Genomic DNA, 13,049 nt, shown 5'->3' with positions numbered 1-13,049 from the left:
TAGGATTCAGTTGTATTTATTGGCCTTGATTCTCCATCTGTGATTTTCCTACAAAACTCTGCATAGGGAATAAGGTGTAACGTGTACAGTGACTTGTACAAACACTGAAACCTGCAACTGACTATAGCTTATCGGTGTCCACATTGTGCGAACATACTGCAGAAAAACTTGATTGTGCAATCATTGCGTGACAGTTCAAACATAAGTCGCAAATTGTTATTGCACAGAAGGGGTTTTGTAAAGTATGAAGTAGTCCTAATGACAGCATATTACTTCACAGGATTGGTGAAAGGGATAAAAATCAATCATTATGGGGAAATACAATTTGCAAATTACAACTGTGTAAAGCACACACCAAGATGAAACAAGGGAGGCTGTCCCCATCTGACACCCTTTTTCCCTTTAGGTGCATCCATTTATTCTCTTTGTAAACTGTTTTGAGGTATTTACAACCAAATGGTCTTTACATTTTATGAAATAAACACAATCCACAGTGGCAGGAAAAGGACATGAAAGAGACCAAGAGATGAGGGTGATAAAACCTGCACCAAGTAAAACTTCAGGACTGTGGATAAAGATACCAAACAGATACTGTCAACAAACAAGGCTGGGAATGGGAGGTCTCTTGGGCAAGAGAGAATTTTTGACACCCATCAAGTGGAAATGGCATTTTCTGCAAGCAGGGACAGGTTGATGAGTGGGAAGGATATATTATTTTTAGTTAAAAACAAAAAAAATATCAAAACGAATCCATGCCTTTCAAACAGTAAACACGCTTGTCCCTCTCACAGCAACCTGAGATGCTGTTTATAACGATTCTGCCCCCACTGAGAGACACGGCTGAGTGGAGATTTATTTGAATCGGGGGTTTCCTCAGTCCTAGTCCAACACTCCAAGCAATGCCCAGCAAGGACTTTCTGCTACCCTTTTACCAGGTTTGTTCTTTCCCCTCAATTGGCCTGCGACTTTTTAGCCTGTGAGTGTTGGGGGGGGGGGGAGAGACTTTGAGGGAATTGTGGCTCCCTAGCTGCCGACCAGGGCTCAGCAACCATCCCTATCCCTCCAGCTTAGCCTGCTTCACAGGCTCGTTGTGAGTGGAAACCCAGGAGCTGCGCCTTGAGCTCTTCAGCAGGAAAGGCGAGAGCTGTCAAGAAGACGCGAGGCGTCCTGGGAACAAAAGGTCGCGGAGGGTTATTTCACCACGTTTTGTCTTCCACGCGAGGGCGAGTTAAGGAGTCCCTATGTGAGACACGAAGTGTGCGCGCGCGGAGGAGGGGGAGCGCGCTCGCGCTGGACTAGGCGCAATCCCGCCTCATGCACAGGCAAAAGCCGCGCGCGAGAGGGAGAAGGTGCCTCCTCAGGACGACACGGCCGCCGCCGCCGCCAGCTCTGGAAGGAGCCGGGAACTCTGCGGCTGCCTCCGCCCCTTCTCGTCAGTCCTCCCTCTCTCCTGCGGAGGGCAGGACGCCTGCGCCGGGGAGGGCGGCGCATTCCGGGCGCCAGGGAGCCGCTGTGGGGAGGCATGAGCGAAGGCGGCGGGCGCTGAGAGTCTCCTCCCTGCCTCGCTCGCTCGCTCGCGCGCTGCAGGGGAGAGGAGGACAAAGAGGGAGCGGGCGAGGGGCCGCCGCCTCCTCCTCGTCGTCGCCGTCGCTGTCGGTGCGGCCGCCATGGGGGAGCGGCTGCGAAGCCAAGCCGGCGTTTCCTCGGCGGCCGCGTCGGCCCCCACCCCCACCTGCTCGCTGCATAATGGGCTGCTGCACAACGGCTTCCACGGGCTGCCCAGCAATGGGGAGGCTCCCGCGCGCTCGCTGCTCTTCCGACAGGACCCGCCGGTGCCCAGCCAGGGCTCGCCGACGAAGAAATGCCGGACGCGCCGGAGGATGGACTCGGGCAAGAAAAACAGGCCGCGTAAGTGAGGAAGGCGGAGAAGGGCCCGCCTCGGGCTGGGGGGCAGCGCGGTTTGCCTTGCAAGCATGCACACGCGCATGCATGCATCTGTGCATCTCCAGGCAGGCGTGCAGGAGCCCTTTGCATCGCGGGATGCAGCCGTGTGGCAAGCAGCCCTGAGTCACCACCATTCGGCCACCTCGGGGCGGGGGGGGGGGCTGCCTTGTGAATGAGGCGAGGGCGCTTCTTGGCTGCTGGCTTGCTCACGTGTGTGCTGTCAAAGGTGATTGCCCGTGACGAAATCCAAGGCTTGAAGAGCAACGATTTGATTGCTTAGCTGGATGCAGATAATAATCTCATATACATGCACATATATATATGCATATATATGTATACTCTGTGTGTGTGTATACACACATACATACAGTATTTTAAGGCAGGAAGGAGGTAAGATTAGAAAGGCTGATTTGCCCTACTAGCGCGCTCGTTATGCCTTTTTCTGCCTTAAAGGACCCAATCGTTCCTTCTCATTGTTTGGTTTTCTCTCCAAAGAGCTCCTCCTGCGCGCGCGCTCCGCCAGCGGCGTGCGGCAGCCTCCTGCTCGAACGCACAACAATCAGTTCATTAAGTACCGTTTCGCTCCGACCAATAGGGCCGCACTCCCGGCGATCACACCCACTGATACCACGTAGGCCGGTCCCGCGGCCGACCAATGAGGAGGCCGGGAGGGAGTGGGCTTGCCTTGGTTTCTACACCGCTGAGTGCAAGTCGCTAAAATGAGAGATTTCTCAATTTACAGCCTGCATAAATGTGACCTTGCTAAAGCGGATGCCGATTGTTGGGGGGGTGTAAAAGACTCGCAGGCTTGGATTGTCAGCCTCCTGGAAGCCGGTGTTTAGCAGCTCAAAATGAAGCTTATAATTGATGAGAGGCATTGTAAGTAAATGGCACACTGACAGTTGAACTTCTTTCTCTCTTTGCCTTCCATTAAATTTAGGGAAAGCATTTTAAGAAAAGAGGAAGGTTTTGATTAGGTGGCAGAGTTAAACTCCAGTAGGTGAGACTGTTTTGGATGAGTGGGTTTTAGTTGATAATCAGTTGGCTCTTTTTCACCCCTGTGGGTCTATGCAATTTGTTTCCTTTTTTATTTATAATGCAGAAATAATCTGAGCTCTCTGAGATTCACCTGATCTGCATGCATCTTGGGGCTCATGTATGTGTGTGATCCCCCCCCCCAAAAAAGTGAATAATCAAGAATACTTAGAAATTCATAGCATATTTTGCACCTAAAGGGGGCCTTGGAAATGACTGAAACGGTGAGATTAATTGCCTGTTCCTAATTTTGTTTACATGGAAGCCAGACCCATTGTTTTGAGTGGGACTTGCTGGTTGGTATGTTTAGGTTTAACAGCATTGAGCTGCAATGTAGACTTGTCATTCTTCTGCTTTTTTGTTTGTTTGTTTTAAGGAAAGCCAACTACCTCTCTGGATAACTTGCTGAGCCAGAAAATGTGCCCTCATACTTCCATTGAAAACAAATACTCAAGAGTTTATTGTTATCTCATTATGTAGCATCATCGATGCATGATGAGAGAGAGCAGGCTAGTATGAGAGATCAGTTCTATAGCTGGGTAAGAGATAGAAATGATAAAGTAAACCTGAGCACATGGGAATCACATATTCACTGGATCTGAGGTTTAAATCCTGTTTCACACATGGATTTATTTATTATGGCTGACAGCACAAATACAGAAATTGCATCTCTTCTAAAGATGAGTGTTTTGCCACTGACTATTGTGGTATCAGAATTTCATGAGCTGCTTTGGATGAATATCTTCTGTAAATAATGCACAGCCCTACTGTTGGTGATTAAGCCTAAGCATCCCTTCCTTTTAAGGTGGAACCTACTCATCTTACTTAAAAAAGGCAAAATTTCCAAAGATACTGTTCATTCTGATGCAGGTAAGTTAGTAAGACTACATGGAGTCACTCAAGTGCCAATTGACTCTTTTCCCTCCTCTGGAGTTGATGGGTCTGTGTCAGTGCCATTTTTTTCTATTTCATTTCCTACAGTAATTTTAAAAATAGGAAAAATATGCCCTACTATCTGGAATACTGTCTGTCTGCAGGTTTACAGAGCTGGCCTACTACATCCTCCCCCTCCCAATTTTGTTTACTATGGGTTGCATCTGACTAAAGTCATGCTCAGAGATCTATTAAAATAAAAATGCTTAAGTTAGTCATTGTTAACTTAAATCCATTGATTCCAGTGGGTCTACCCTGAGTATGAGTTAGATAGCACCCTGAAGGTGTATGTTTCTTTCTATATATCAAGCAAAACTTTAAAAAAGTTTTGCATTGTGAATTTGGTCATTTGATTTCTGTAGATTGTACATGTAATCTTCAAACCTGGCTTGAGTAAGCAAAGGTGAAAGGAAACTTTCTAATTCCCTTTTGTTCAGTTGTTGTTAATGTCATGTTTAAACACTGTGTTTAAGAAAACTAGTCAAAGACAGTGTTTCATTTCATCTTCAACAAATGCAAAGTGGGATGTTTTTATTTCTCTTTCCTTCTGATCTTAATGTATATATGTGGGGTATATTGACTGTTTGGTTGTAAATCACTTTGTGTTGTCCTGGGCAAGATAAAACAACTGACAAATTTAATAAACAAATGAAATAAATATTAGGCCAGTACGTTTGTGCTGATAATGTTAGTTCCAGTTTATACTCAAATGCAAAGGTTTTTTTTAAAAAAAAATTCTTTGAAAAACAGGTTGCAACTTGTGTTGTTTTACATAGACCTTAAAGATACAATAACATATTATGTTAATACTTTTTTCTAAAGAGAATGGGCAAAAATAATGTAAAACGACAGTACAGAATCTTTACACTGAGATACATTTGGGCCAGCTTGGAAAAAAAGCTCTGGGTGATTCTCCCCGGCCCTCATTAATAAACTAAAATAGAATTGGCACTGAACAGATCTGAGTAGAACATCACAATGAAAAATCCAGTCTTACTGGTTTAATGTGATTATTCAACATTGGCCTGCAAAGGTGCTTGTTAGCTATGTATGTTAAAGGGTGCAACAAATTGCATCAGCTGATTTGTGGGAAGGGAACTTGCTAATGAAAAGGTCTTGGTAACACATGCCTCCAGAAATCGTACATCTCCGACCACTAATTTCTTGCATGGCACAAAACATTATTTTTTTTTCAGTGTCAAGAAAAAAAAAATCAGTCCAGTTATAATGCCAGAGCTATATAAACATTAAATGTACACTAGTTGAGATCTCTTTTTTTGGTAGCAAGCAGCATGGAAACCCAGACCTGTGGAGAAAGAAGGTTACTTGAAATAAATGGACCTCATGTTGCGTTATGTTGAAACTCTATTTGGATTCAACAGATATATTCCATTGCATTGTGATGGAACCTTCATTACTGGTCTCAAGATGGAAATTGTGGTGATCTCACGCTGGGTAGCCAGGTGATGTCTATGGGTTGCATCTGTTTAGAGCAGGGGTTGTCAACCTGGTCCCTACCGCCCACTAGTGGTAGGATTCTAGGTGGGCGGTAGGGGGTTCTATGGCACAAGCTGAATTCTTCCATCGAGCACTGGTGGGTGGTAAGGAAATTTTTACCATCAAGAAAGATGCATTAGTGGGCGGTAGGTATAAAAAGGTTGACTACCCTAGTTTAAAGTGTTTATTTTGTTCAACCTACTTGTGGTTCAGGGTTCCCTTGTGCAGCAGCTTCTTAGAGAGTGCTCACAGTTCTTCAGTGCATGCCATGGGGTCAGGCATGCATCCCAGTTCTGGAGAAAGAACTCTGAGCTGCCTAGCTTAATTGCAGGGACTGGTCATAGCCACCTCCTTGGGCAGAGGGAAAAACAAGAGAAAGAGTTATCCAATAGCAGCAGTGGCAGGTGGTACTATTGTAGTTCGTTTTTTTTCTTCTCAAAACTATAACTTCTCAAAAGTTATTTTTTAATCAGACGTTCCCTGGATGAGCTGAGCTCTTCCAGCTTGCATGTGCCCAAGGTTCATTGCACAAAGTACCTTGAAGGGTGGGGAATATAGAGAGATGCAGATTTGAGTCCAGTGCTTTGAATCAGGGCAGGGCTGACCAGCTCTTTATGCATACGAATAGGCCCATATCTGTTTGTGTATAGAATTATCCTTGAGTCTATATTCTTCCCTGCCTGCCAGAAAGCACTTTTTCCAGAGTGGCAGTATGCAACTGCTTTTCATGCTTTGTGTACCTTGGCTACCAAAACAAACTCTTAAAAAAAAAAAGCCTGTACAGAAACTGGCTGCAAACCAATGCAAATGAAGTAGCCTTATCTGAGGATTCAAGAGTTAATGCTTTTGAATGTTCCCTTTCGTGCCCCAGGATTATAATTTAGTTGAGTAGTGCTAGTCAAATAAATGCTGCACGTATTTCCATTTTCTGTGCCCTCCTCACAAAAAAACCAAGAGGGTTTTTCATTGGTGGTGGTGGTGATAATAATGGTGTTATTACCTATAAAATGCTCAGAAATTCTGCATCTCTGCGGAGAGTTGACCATAAGACTTTCCAGTGCTTCAAACTTATTTCAGTGTGCTGGCAATCATTCGTAAAACCCTAAATAGCCCGGGTCCTGCACACCCAGAAGACTGCCCTCACTCTTATATTTTATTATGATATTAATGATTCTCTTAAATATTCAATCCAGTCCATAGGCTTCCCTTCAACTTTGAAACTACCGTATTTTTTGCTCTATAAGACTCACTTTTTCCCTCATAAAATGTAAGGGGAAATGTGTGTGCGTCTTATGAAGCGAATGCAGGCTGCGCAGCTATCCCAGAAGCCAGAACAGCAAGAGGGATCGCTGCTTTCGCTGCACAGCGATCCCTCTTGCTGTTCTGGCTTCTGGGATTCAGAACTAGGTGCGTCTTGTGGTCTGGTGAGTGGTCTTATAGAGCGAAAAATACAGTATCTTTTTCTAGAGGCTTGACTAAAACCACTGATGGGAAGGAGAATGGGGGGGGGAGGGAAATGGCATTTTGTCGCCTATCCTAAGCCCTCAGAACCCTGATCACATTGCAGAGGGTTGGACTAGATGACCCTTGGCGTCCCTTCCAATGCTACAATCCTGTGATTCCATAAATCCAATAAAATAATTCCTCATTCTAGAAAGCACTTTAACAACCCTAAACTGGACAGTGTTAGGCATTTTTTGTATCGGTGAAGTAGTCTAGGCTTGATTCTAACCTGCATCATGTGTACAGTGGTACCTTGGGTTACATACGCTTCAGGTTACATACGTTTCAGGTTACAGACTCCGCGAACCCAGAAATAGTACCTCAGGTTAAGAACTTTGCTTCAGGATGAGAACAGAAATCGTGTGGCGGCGGCACGGCGGCAGCAGGGGGCCCCATTAGCTAAAGTGGTGCTTCAGGTTAAGAACAGTTTCAGGTTAAGAACAGACTTCCGGAACGAATTAAGTACTTAACCCGAGGTACCACTGTATATGTATGAATGATGCATCTGTATATATATGAGTGATGCAGGACAGATTAAACATCATAGGCAGAACTGTCATGAAAATGCAAACCCAATGGTGTTCAGCAGAGTCCTTGTGTTCTGCTGCAAGTCACCAAATCTGAAGAAATCAAGAGAACTAGCTTATTGGTGGTGACTGTTATTATTTATTACCCACCTTGAGGTTAGGTGTGTCCTAAGTACTTGTTAGGCAAGTGATTACATCAGGACTGGAGGGGGAAGCTGTGTCATCCCTCACAACCATGTACTTATTGTTGTTATTATTACCCCATTTCTTACCTGCCTTTCACCATAAGACCCCAGAGCAAGTTACAGCAATTTAAAACTATAATATTAAAATCAGCTTAAAACAGATTGCAGTCGCAGGAATAGGGTGAGAGGTGCAGTCTTCCACTTCTGACTTCCTGCACTTCTTGACTGCATGGTAGATGACTTGCAATGTGTTGCAATAACGAATGACCTGGTGTGATCTTATCGTGTGCAGTCTGAACATTAGAGTAATGTGTGATGTGCAGCAGGCTTTGCTTTGTTGTTTGATTCATGTCTGCATGTAAAAATCTAAAAAATAATAATATATGAATGAAAATGTAAGCATGCATTTTCTGGGGCGATAACCTTGTTGCTATGCACAGGGTTTTCCAGCAAGGGAGAAAAAGTCATGAACTTCGTACATAAAGATCTCACCCTTGTAGGCCATCTAGATAATTGCAGAACTACCCATTTTTTGCTCTATACCCTCAATCAGTAAAGTAGATTAGAATTCCCTACTCCAAATCTAGATAGCACACACAGCTTGACTGTTTTCCCCCCTTCCCAATTCTGGACAATTAGTCCAGTTTAAAGTGCACCCAGGAACTGTGTTAAAGGTACTCTCACAGTATCCACAAATGAACTTTCCCCTAGATTGTCCAGCTGTTAGCAGCCATCAAGTTAAGTGATCCTTGTAATCTTTTAGATACCTCCTGTTTGCTTTAGACCTCCTTCTCATTGAGGTGGCAAACATGGGTCTGAGCTGTACCACTTCAAATAGCACGAGGGGCTCACATGATTGAATTGTCCAGAAAAAAGAACTTCCCTGCACATAGGAAGCTAGATGTCAAGAGAAGGCCTTCCAACCTAGCCTAAGCTTGTGGAGGGGGGGGGGAATTCCTTTTTTATGTAGGATTCTACCCCCCATGGGCATACCATCATACGTGCCCCCACCCCCAAAAGTATATGACTTTGAGAACTAAGCCACAGTCATATGCTTTTTCTTTGAATGGTTAAGAGCGCCCAGAGTTGGAAGAGAACTTTGAGATCGTCTAATCCAGGCATGGTCAAACTTGGCCCTCCAGATGTTTTGGGACTGCAACTCCCATCATCCCTAGCTGACAGGACCAGTGGTCAGGGATGATGGGAATTGTAGTCCCAAAACACCTGGAGGGCCAAGTTTGGCCATGCCTGGTCTAATCCAGCCCCTGCCTTAATGCAGGATGTGTAATGGAGGCTGCAACTATGTTATCCCATTGAGTCTCTGCTAAATACCTCTTGTCAAATGAGAGCCCATCACTGCCCTTGCTCTTCCCCTCAGACCTTAAACCCTCACAACTGGAGGTTTTGAAACTTTTATTGATGAAGTCGGTGTAGCATCCCAACGTGTGTCTACAGGTTACAAGCAGGTAAAACATGACAGAGCAGTAAAATACGTACATGTGTAGGCTTACCTGAGATGTTGATCCCATACTTGGCATGGCCCCCACACTCTTCCTTTTGAAGAGCAAGGTGTGCACAGCTTATTCACATGCTTGATGTCCTGAGCCTCAGGGCTGTGCAAGCAAACAGGAACTCCTCCATAGAGGCTGGGCTAGCATGGCCTGCTCACTCAGGCGCCTCTGCGTCCTTGGGAGATGGAGGTTGTGTTGATATAGCCTACTCATAGTTGGGCTTGAACCCAGGCACTGGAGCCACCGCTGCAGCTGGTGATGTATCACTTGGGGTTTTCGATGCCACGGAGGCAGGCTGCTCTTCTGACAGGGCCCTTCCTCTGAATCCAGATCTCCCAATTCTCTGGGACCTTCCTATAATGGCGCCAAGTTATCACCCCCTCCCACCCCACTAGGATTTCCCCTTGTTCAGCCTCTCCTGGCTCCTTCCACTTACTCTCGTCATCTTGCCACCCTCTTCATGATGACAATCACCTCCTGAGGCATCCTGTTTCATTGTGGATCAACCCTTAGCATTCAGAAGTTTTTCCTAACTCTTAGCTGAACTCTGCTGCCTCCTTAATAATTTCCCACCTGTTAGTTCTAGTCTTGCCTTCTGGTGCAGCCCAGAACAAGTTCCCCCTTCTACCTGGCAGTTGTTTTCCATTGTCTAAAAGGTCAAACATATCCAGCTCCTACTGTTGTTCCTCACATAGGATTTGGTTTTTGAACCCTTTGACATCCTCGTCCTCCTCCTTCAACATTCCACAGTTTTATAAAAGCCTTTCCCAGTCGGGCACATTTTTAGATTAGTGGGGAGGGAACTCTGGCCTGCAGATCTATTTAGGGCTGCCCATTTGGCCATTTCAACCAAGCCCTGCCCACCTGTCCGAGATGGAGGAGGTAAGGATCCAGACTACCAGTTGGAGCCAGTTCCCCACCCCTGCAGTAGATATTTTGGACTACAACTCCCACCTGCTCCAGCAAGCACTGGCATGTCAGCTGAGGCTGATGGGAGTTGTAGTTTTTTAAAAAGGCAGACGGATACTTAGAACTGGGTTGTGCCAGTGCAAGTTCCTGTAACCTGGTTCAACATGAAATAACAACAGTAGTGGACACCTTCTCCCATCTCTCAGGATTTTGTTAAAATAATGAGACTAGGCACAGGAATTGCTAACAAGTTCTTTTGAACAGATGAGAAGTAAAAAGAAGCAATCCCAAACAATGCAATGAATAATGGTGGTATGATAATTTTAGATAATATAAAATATTCAGCGATTTCTTTTAAAAGACAGTTGTACAGTGCTAACATTTTAATTGGATTTGTTAATAATGGGTGTGTGACAATTCAGTGAGAAGTTGCCAAGGGTGTGGGGTGGGGGTGTAACTTCTCCAATGCCATGGGAATTTCACAGCATCAAAGGCGTCTTTTAAATCTTATTTTCAATCCTAAAGGAAGGATGCTCTTAAAAAAAAACAACCAACAACAATTCCAAACCCAAGAAAACTAATAATCTTAGGATATTCAGGTGCTATCCACAAGCTGAAACCTGTGACTTGTCATGTTACAGTTTTTGTAATGAAATAAATATTAACCAGTGTGGTACAGTAAGCATATAGTATTGGCCTGGGGTTCAGTTTCCATTTGGCCACAAAACTCAGCCTAGCCTATGTTTATGATTGTTGCTCCCTGATTTCCTGCGAGATGGGAGGACAGCAGAAATATAAATGGGATAAAATAATGGTAGTAAGCCAGAATGTCTGGAATCAGAATGGGTTTTATCAGTTTATGTCTATTACGTATATGAGAGAAGACGTTAAACCCAAATAGATCTATGGACTCTGTTCCCAACGAAATTGTTGCTGGAAGAAATAGAATTGTCTTTCAGAAAGCTTTTGGCCTGTCTTCTTCAATGTGTGCCCCCAAAGGCCTTGCTTGAAGAGTAGGTCAGGATGAGCTAATCCAGTGTGGCAATGGATATATACACATGGCACATGGGAATACGTAGCACGTCAGGCGCTGCAACCCTCCAACAGTTTGACTTCACCCCCGAAGGTGCACTCTTCCATCGCCTCCAAGACAGATGGATGCCAACAAGCAATTAACATAACTGCAATGCCACTGTCCAGTGTCTTGTTTGTGTACTATAATTTCTCTGCTGCCCTCATGTGGATTTTAAAGCTTGCGTGCCCTTGATAGGTCAGTCATATGATTTCCTCTCTGCAGTTCAAATTCCTTTGTGTTGGATTAATGGCTTGCAAGTAGTGTAGGAATTAATACGACTCCTAACACCGGGGGCCTGCAAGTTGTTTGTGCTGACACCGGCAAGCAAACTGAAATGTGCTTTAGGTGATAGATGGTGAAAGAGGGAAGTCGAAATCCTTTTCTCTGTTTGTCTGCCCCCAAATGGAAGAGAAGAGGCAGCTACTCTTTACACAGAACATAAAACAAGCCCACTGTCAAGAACAGACTGAGTAAACTCTCAGGATCTCTTTGCTTGCTCTTAAAAATGGAGAAGAGTGGAAACCCAGGTCAAAATACACTTGCGTTTCTGTTTGTAGCAAGATGTATGTACTTCCCAACAATGGGAGAATTCCTCTTCCTCTTTTGCAAAGGGAAGAGGAAGTGCAAGACACTGAAAGGGCTCAGGTGGGTTCAACTCGTAGCATCTCCAGGAAGGGTCCCCTGCCAGAAACCCTGGAGAGTCACTGCCTGTCAGTGTAGACAATACTGAGCTGCATGGATCAGTGGTCTGACTCAAATAAGGCATCTTCCTGTGTTCAGACAGGTTCCATTTGCACAGCTTATGCATGAGGTCAGGTCATTGTAGCCATAAGCTATGATCCAGAGAGAGAGAGCGCACCTACTGTGTCTGCACAGGCTGTAGCCTGATGCAAAGTTTGCATTGGCACAGCTGGATGTCATTTATTTACACTGTTCACTTTCCTCCCCTCTTGCGTGTCTCAGTAAACAGAAGCTGTGTTTTGAAATTTCCCTGAATTTAAAGTTCACCGTACAGGAATGGTGGAGTAGCACTGAAGTGCAGGTGTAGACTGTGCCAGGCTCCAGGTGGTAATGACAAGCCTTCCAATCAATGGTGGCCGTGGATTTGTATAGATTCAAGTATAGCTTTAAGCTTTCTCATCAGTAGATGAGACTAACTTATGCTGGCTCTGCATTTTCATTTTGGTGAACACCTGTTGCCAGACGAACTCTTTCGCTGTGGTGCAAATGGGCAAGTTCCTTTAATTTGCCATCCACAAATAATTAAGTCGATAGAGTGAGTGTGAATTTACCTGTAATTAGAGTTCTTGGTTGCTTAAAAACCAGGATTTGTGTAAGTCTGTAATGGGATTAGTGTTATGAGCTTCAGTGCACCATAGTGCAATACGATGTGAGCTTTTGCAGCGTTTAATCTAGATAATCTAAAATATTACCCTGTTGGCGCTGGCCGCAAGCCTTCTGGAGTTTTATGAAAATGACATTGTAAGTAACAACTCCCCCGCCCCCCAAAGAAGTTACCAGCCTGTTGGGGACTGACTGAAAAAATGCATTTGTATGCTGGGTGCTGGAGAAGCAGCTCATTCTGCTTCTATCCTGTGTGTGGAGATGTTACTTGCCTGGGTGACTCACTTGTTTGGGTATAATTTCATGCACCTGCCTGCTTCCAGTCCTTGGTTGCCGATGGGTACCAGGCTAGTACTTAAATACAAAGGTGTCTTTAAAAGTAAGATCTTTTATGTTGCACCAGGTAACTGCAGAAACATATACTGACAGTATTCCCTGGTGGTTTATAGATTAGTCTCCTATCGGGCAGACTTTGGCAAGCACTGTGCTGGGGTGCTTTCCCCCCAGATACAACAACTTTAACAGAGTACATTTTAGTGTGTGAGAGAGCAGGGAGTTAGTTTTGTGTAAAGGGTGTAGAACTTCA

At 44.8% G+C, this 13,049-nt stretch overlaps 1 protein-coding gene across 3 annotated transcripts in view; it reads left to right on the top strand.

Annotated features, from left to right (window-relative positions):
• Positions 1-1,410: 1,410 nt before the first annotated feature.
• The window catches only part of PANK1 (pantothenate kinase 1), a 32,514-nt gene continuing 20,875 nt past the window's right edge, over positions 1,411-13,049 (top strand). The window contains exon 1 of one of the 3 annotated variants that reach the window (XR_013839011.1): positions 1,411-1,908. Coding sequence is in view for 2 of the 3 variants with exons in the window: in XM_079976373.1 (XP_079832499.1) it covers positions 1,668-1,908 (241 nt within the window). In the remaining variant the exon portion in view is untranslated. Of the gene's footprint in view, positions 1,909-2,673; positions 2,824-13,049 lie in introns of those variants that run through there. The other 2 variants (XM_079976373.1, XM_079976374.1) reach the window with 2 other exon arrangements.

This window comes from Podarcis cretensis, assembly GCF_951804945.1.
Source record: "Podarcis cretensis genome assembly, chromosome: 5".
Lineage (NCBI taxonomy): Eukaryota > Metazoa > Chordata > Lepidosauria > Squamata > Lacertidae > Podarcis > Podarcis cretensis.
This window is presented reverse-complemented; position numbering and strand designations above follow the sequence as displayed.